The following is a 7,272-nucleotide window of genomic DNA, read 5'->3' as shown; positions in this document are numbered from 1 at the left end:
TATATATATATATATATATTACAAAAACAAGAGCATATTAGAAGATTATGCAGGAAGACGTAAAACACCTTTTGTGTGGGGTCGTTGACGGCAGTTGCGTGGACCCCACAATGAACCCACTGATAACCGGAGCCCCTCTTGCGGTGTCTGCCCTTGCGCAGCAGTGCTTGTATACCTGTTACGCTGTCTCTTCTAATCATGCAGTGATTGGCGATAAGTCGTCGAATTTTTGGCGTGTGTTGCGTTATGTCGAGCGTGTTCGTGATAAATATGTCGAATCCGAGACGTTACCACCACCGCCTCCTTTGAGACTACGCAACAGCTGCACATATGAAACAACAGGTGGGGACAACTCCGCGGCAGCGGGGGCATGCGGAAGCGAGATTGGTGGGATTGGTGGTGTTGTGTTCAAGGTGGCTCCATCATGCAGCGACTTAGAGACTAGTGATCAATCTTTTCATTATTCACCTTTAGCCCCCTTTAAACAAGGGAGGGTTCGGAAACAGCTTCTACCGCCATTAGAGTTTCGGGTTGTGGTTGTTGGAGGAGGAAGGGTTGGACGCGCAATTGTTGAATTGCTCCTTAGGGTGCGTGAGCTGGTTCACCCATCGCGTGTCACAATTGTCACGCAACGACCCGAAGCTGTCGCATGCTTCGCCGCGCAAGGAGTGCAGTGTGTTGCTAAGGATGCAGGAAGACAGGCACTAATGCAGTGTCATGTTCTCATTATTGCGTGCCAGCAGAGTCAGTTTCATGATTTTGCAAAAATTTATTGTCCTCGCTGTAGTCTAACCCCAGCTGCCGTGGGATTAGTGGATAATGAAGCTGCAGGTGGTAGCAGGACTGATGAGGTGGATGAGGTCGGGGGTGCCGTGAAGGATCGGCGACGCCCCAGGAAGCGGACGCTGCGAGACGTTGTAGAAAAGTGGCGAACCATGGAAACTAGCGAGCGCGGTAGTAGCCGCAAAAATGTGAAAGATAGTCCAGGCGAATCTTCTCGGAAGGATGAACCCCTGACACGGTTGTTGAGGCCCGATGCAATTGTTTTTTCCTGCTGTGTGGCGCTTCCTGCTCACAAGATTGCATCTGATTTGGGTCATCTGTATCCACTGGTTGTGCGCGCAAGGATTAACCTTAAGTCCGTTCGTGGTTTGGCCCAGGACATACAGACTGTGAAGGCAGTGCTTCACGACGATTACGTCAAGCGACTTCAGTCAGAGGGAAACACGTTTCTTACGAGGTTAACACTCATTCAGCAGTCTGCCAAAGGTGGGGGCAAACAGGCGGAACTCTTGCGACTGGTGAAAGCTGCTCACGAAAGGCACGGTGACTTAACTTCGTCCAACTTAAGTGGTGGTATGGGTAATACCTTGGAGTCATTGCCGTGTCTGGGTTTGGGTGATAGTTTTGCAAGGATGGATTCAACTAACCCGCTGCAGTCACGCCAGAGCAAAGGAGGCGGGGTGCTGGATTTAAAGAACATGTTGCCGACAACTAATAATGAAAACCCGATGTTTGTTGTGCATATGTGGCGTGCTCTTCGTTCTCTTTCTGTTGTGCAAGCCCTTAATTTCACGCGAACAGATCAGCGGTCGTTTATCTACCTGGGTAGCATGGGGCCACTACTGGCCTGCACTCTAGTTGTTCTCCCAACGAACACTCAACGCGCCATTGTTTCAGGCATTGAAACATATCTGGATGATTCCTTTCGCTACTACCAGAATAGGGTGGCAACTGATGGTGTCAACGACGACGACATTGCGCCGTTCATTCTACTGAGAGTGAACCAGCGGCACGTACCGGCCTTTGATAGTGATGACGATGAGGATGAAGGCTGTGGATCCAGCTCACCAACAGAGGAAACACTAACCCCAGCGCAACCTTTTCTGGAACGGGAGCTCCGACGTCTTGTCGCGCGCTTCCCCACAGTTTTCAAAAGCACGAAAATTGTATTACAGCAGCTTCTGTCCGTATATAAGATGGTAGCATGCTCGGCAAATTCACCGTAGGGAACAGGGCGAGCGAATGTTAAGCGTCTCATAAAAACAGTGGGACGGGTCCCGGCGTTGATTTATGGAAAGAAAACCACGGGATCGTTCTCCCCTGCTCTTATGACCTCACTACAATGAAGGAGGGCTTTGATCTTTTTTGCTTACTATAGGACACATATCCCTTATTCTGATCCTTTTTTTTTTTCACCCTCCCCCCTCTAGACTGCTCTGTACAGTATGAGGCCAGCCCCCCTAATAGTTTTCACATGGCCGTGACATTTTCTTATGTGTGATTGCAACCAACGTTTTATCACTTAAGGAGCTTTCGTTCCTATAGTTGTTGTTGTTGTTACCCTTTAACCCCTATTTCTTTCCCTTTATCTTTCTGTGGGAGGCTGTTACTCTGTCGTTTCCTTGGGGTGCAATTTGGTCCAAGACACGTCTGGTGACCGCTAATGTATTTTTTTTTGTCGTTGTTGTCGTTACATCTTTCCAGATGGCAACTACCACCTTCACTCAGCTGGAGCGGCTGCTGCTGTGTGTTGTGGAACACTTGGCCCTGTGTGCACAATGGCGCCAAATGTTTACGACATAATCATTTCCTGCTACTTACAGGTGCATTCACGTGCTTTTCTGTTATTGAGTAACTGCCATGTATAGGTATTTTCGTATATTTGCATACTGTTCCAACAGGTGTGCAAGACCCAAACGTGGTAGGGATGCCAGTAAGACGTGAGTTGAAAAGTGTTTCATGCGATGTTTTCCTTTTTTTTTTCCTTCATTTTCTTGCTTCGTATTCTTTTTACCGTCGATATTTTCTTGTATTATTTTCAAGCAATTGATTGGAAGAGAACAAAACTGCCGCCCGTTACCCCATTGAGGGAATAATACAGAGTCCATAATTGCAGCTCTCAGTTCCACTAGGGGTCAACCAAAGGGCATCGATTACTTTGGCGGGAACATAAAGGAGAAGGGACAAGAGGCAAAGAGCGACGTCCCTTTACAAGAGTCAGCGAGTCCGAAGGATATTAACGTCTCAGGATCTAATCATCATCATCATTGTCAGAGTGTTTAGCTTCCTTTTGAATCTCTCTTTACTGCGCCAAATCTCGACATCATGTCGACACTGGAGGGCTGTGCCGATGCGCTGCTACAACAGAAGGTGGTGCAAGCCAGCAATTATGAGCGGCTGGAGGCGCGGCTCATGGAAATGGAGCGCACGAAGCGGTCACTTTTCTTTGGTCTCAAGGAAGTCATTACGGACGTGGAACGCAGAACGCAAGATTTGAGTGAACTGAAGCAAGAGAATTCACGACTACGGCAACAGTTGCAGCAGGGTAACGTAAAGTTTGGCGCGCTCGCGGTTTTCATTAAAGATGAACAGAAGAAAACCGCGCGACTACGGGAGACTCTGGAGGGATGTGAAATCGCGTGGGCGGGATACCCAGCTCGAGTGGCACTGGTGTTGCATGCCTTGCAAGAGCGCCAAGTCTTTCGTGAGCAACTGGGTGATGTTGTGAAGAATCTGGAGCGTGTGAACCAACTGGTCATTGTGTTACGTCGGGTTGGTGAAGTGCATTCACGAGTAGCGCAGCGTCTGGTGGAGCATAGCGCGGAGACGGTGCGTTTGGACGATGCGTATAAGCAAGAAAGACAGTTGACTGCGGGGCTGAGGGAAGAATATGAGCAGCACTCCGTTGCAACACTTGCTGAGAGTGACAGGTTGCGCGGCGTCGCCCAGAGACTCGAGTTGCAGCAGTTGGTGAGGGAAAGTGAGCTGGCAGCAGCTCGAGTGGAGTCTTCAGAAGCTGAAGCACGCAACGATATATGTCGTATGGCGCTACAGGGTGCACTTACAGCGGCCGACACCCAGGCAGTAAAGCACCAGCGTGCGGAGGTTTACTTCAGGTTCGTGTCGTGGCGGTGTGGACTCTTACATACGGTTGTTTCGGCTGCTGAAGCACAAACGGAGGTTGTTTCAGAAATGATGAACACATGGGTGGGAGGTTTGCGGTGCCAGCGGGACCGCTTGAAAGAGGAAACTGCACAAACAGAAAGTGGAAGGGCCCTTTCCGCAGAAGAGCTTGAGGTGGCACGCACTTCAGAGGCCATCTTTCAGCGCCGCAACGCATCACTCCGGCTTCTGTGCGGTGCCTTGCGGCTTCTTTACTGTCGGCAGCGGTCCCGCGCGGCGGACATTCACAAGGAGTGGTCACAACTTGAAGGGGAGGTGTCAAGGGCGCGCAAAGCGCACGAGGCACGTCTCTTTGCGCGGCGCTTGTTACTGCTACAGAAAGAGGCCCGTGAAGGACTTTGTGCAGAGGAATTGCTAACGCGGCGTGCACTCGCGGAAGGTGAGGAGGCGGCGCGCCAAGAGGCAGTTACCCAACGGCAATTGGATTTGGAGGCGGTGAAGAAGCAGAAACTGCAGCGGGATGTGTCGCCTCTGCGTCGCGAGGAAAAGGCTGACGCAACTAGAAGTTGGTTTCAGCTAACAAACCCCGCCAAGTTGGTGGTACCGCGTGCTCGAGGAGCTGCGCAGACGGAGAAGAAGCGGCCTCGGTTGCCACCGGATGTTGCCACTCCAGCTCGTAGGACTTATCCACTGGGTGCAAAACCGAAATCTGCAGAGTCGGACAAACACTGGGAAGGTGGAAACGAAACCCCATCTTTGTCACATCCACAGTCCCCTCCATCATCGCCACCACGTAATCACCATTCCGTTGCTCTGATCCGTCCTTCAAGTCAGGTGAAGGCAACACGCTGCAGCCGCAGTCCGTCTCTTTCGGGAATGCCAGTGAGCACAGTTCATAACAGCAACAGCGGCAAGAAGCGAGGCCAACCACGCAAAAACTTTGTCACAAAGTTGGGTCCAGTGGGTCATTTGGTCACGTCACCATTGCCGCGTCGCCCCTCAGCAGCGAAGCCCATCGATGATGTTGTTGCTGGTGCGGGGGTGCAGAAGGGAGTGTCACATCATGGGCCTCGTCCTTCTCTGTTAAGTGAAAAGGAACCGTGGAACGGAGCTAAGTTTGAGGACGTCTTTTCAGATATCTTCCCGTATTGAAGGATGGGGTGGAACGGCACGGAGGGAAAAGAGGAATGCCACCTTATGTTTATTGGATTTGCTTTTCTTCACATGTGCGTGATCACATGGCTGTGAACGTAGCATTTGTCAGTCAGCTTGGTTTCCTTTCCCTTCGATACTTGGCCTGCTGCTGTTATTTTTGATTACAAAGTTTTTTTTTCTTTCAGATATACATTTTTTTTCTGGTGTATTTTCATCACCACTTCGCTACGCCCTTCATCAACCCTTTTAATCGATGTTTACCATCTGCTTTCGTAATTAAGTGTTGGGTGCTGTATTGCCTTCTTGCAAATGTCAAAGTGGTTCCCGACGTTTTCTTTTTCGTTTTCCCCCGCGCTGCAGCTTCTGGGCGTGCGCGATAATTAAAGAGGGAGTATATGCGTCGTCATTCATGGATAATAATGATGATAATAATGATAACAACTATAATATATATATATATATATATATTATATCTATATGCACACAGAGACATATACGTAATCCTTAACATGTTTTTGTTCACTTTTGTCCGTCGTTTTTTATCTTTGCTTAATTCATTCTTGTAACCATCGTTTGTGCTCTCCCGTTACACCCTTTACTAATTTGTGACGCTTCGATGTGTACTCTTTTTTTCTTTTGGTTAATTTCGTAAGGTCCTCTTACGACATATCTGCAATGCCAACAACATTAAGAACACGATTGATAAAGCAATTTGCCTCTAACTTCTCCTCCATGCTTCATAAATCTCTTGTCGATTTCACTTCAATTCACTTCTCCTCTCTTCTCTTCTCTTTTCTCTTTGACTTTTTCTCTCGTCATCTTTCCTTTCTGTCACTTCTTCCATTACTTCCACAATTGGTGCATACGATGTGTAGTGCTTCACTCCATACCCCTAAAAGGTAGCTGAGGCGGTGAGTGCAGAGTTTTCATTTGTTAGTCTTACACGCGCTCTCGTTTCTTTCTCTTATCCCTTTTTTTGTTTTTTGTTTCTTTTTAATTTTCGCATTTTAGTTCGATTCTGTGACCTTTTTTTAATTTTTTGTGTGTTTGTGCTTGTTTTTTTTTTTTGTAAGGTTGAATTTTTTTTTCTCTACGACCTTTGTTCTTGTTCCTTTAGTTAACTTACTTATTTAATTTTTATCTGTTGTTTTTATAATCTCCGTTTCCATCTTCTTTTGTTTACTTCAGATTAACTCGTTTGATTTTTGTATTGTTTTGGTTGCGCTTTTGTTGTTGTTGTTGTTGATATTACTCTTGTTTTCCTTCAAACCGCGCGCTTGCAGAGGAGAGATCAATAAATAACGAAAGAAGGAAAATAAAAGAAAAATTAGTACCGCGGTGGTGCAAAGGAAAGGAAGAGGAACTTTGGCCTGTTGCCTCACCGGGTCCCTCTGCTAAATATTTATATTTGTATTGCAATATATGATATTTTGTAGGTTTTGATTGGGCGCATCAACACACTCATCAAAGCAAATAAGCAAAAAGTCATCCGCGAACCGATTTTGGAACACCTGCGGTGCCACGAAGGAAAGAAAGCAAGAGTGTGGGAGGATACTCGAGAGAGGAATATTTATTCATTTAGTACGAGGGAAGAAGGAAAATAAATAAAAGTCAGAGAGAGAGAGGAGTAAAAAAAAAAGAGTGTGTGACGCGTTAAGAAGTAACAACAACTTCAGCTACAATAACATATAAATATATATTACTGCTGCTGCTGTTGTTACCACTTTTGTGTAACTTTCATATTTTGATCCTGCGCTTGAGGAAGCAAAGGAAAGTAGTTGGGATATAAGGGAAGAGACGTGGTGGTGGTGGTGGTGGGGGAAACAAAACAGTACAAGAGAGAAAGAAGGAGAGGAATATAAAAGGGAGGGATATATACATATATATTAGAAAGAAAAAGAAGAATAAAGAGCAAGAGTTGGACAAAGGTACCAGGAGAAGTTGAAAACGGAAGAAAATTCAAGCGCGTGTGGATTCTGCTCATAGTAATTTTTTTCTTTTTTGGTATCATTATTACTACTGTCATCATTATATCATCATTACCACAGCTGCCGTAATTAGCCATCATTATTGGCTTATTGAGCGTCATCAAAGGGAGGGAGCGCGTTGCTTTGTTGCAACGGAACATTATATATTTCCGTTTCAAAAATTAGCGCAACTGTGCCAAACGCCGTAGAGAAACGCGGAGCCTCAGTCGTATTTTACCATTGT

The 7,272-nt window shown here is 46.8% G+C and overlaps 2 protein-coding genes across 2 annotated transcripts; both read left to right on the top strand.

The window, feature by feature from the left end:
- Positions 1 to 47: 47 nt before the first annotated feature.
- TEOVI_000849900 (TrkA-N domain containing protein, putative) lies at positions 48 to 2,009 on the top strand (the record flags this gene model as incomplete). The annotated part of the gene is made up of 1 exon (XM_067222419.1): positions 48 to 2,009. One exon carries the CDS (start codon positions 48 to 50, stop codon positions 2,007 to 2,009), a length of 1,962 nt encoding a protein of 653 aa, XP_067078520.1.
- Positions 2,010 to 3,108: 1,099 nt separating this feature from the next.
- TEOVI_000849800 (uncharacterized protein) lies at positions 3,109 to 5,058 on the top strand (the record flags this gene model as incomplete). Its single annotated transcript, XM_067222418.1, has 1 exon — positions 3,109 to 5,058. One exon carries the CDS (start codon positions 3,109 to 3,111, stop codon positions 5,056 to 5,058), a length of 1,950 nt encoding a protein of 649 aa, XP_067078519.1.
- Between the last annotated feature and the right edge of the window lie 2,214 nt (positions 5,059 to 7,272).

This window comes from Trypanosoma equiperdum (genome assembly GCF_001457755.1).
Source record: "Trypanosoma equiperdum strain OVI genome assembly, contig: ctg_1627, whole genome shotgun sequence".
Lineage (NCBI taxonomy): Eukaryota > Euglenozoa > Kinetoplastea > Trypanosomatida > Trypanosomatidae > Trypanosoma > Trypanosoma equiperdum.
The sequence above is the reverse complement of the archived record's forward strand: the minus strand, read 5'-3'. Positions and strand labels throughout refer to the sequence as shown.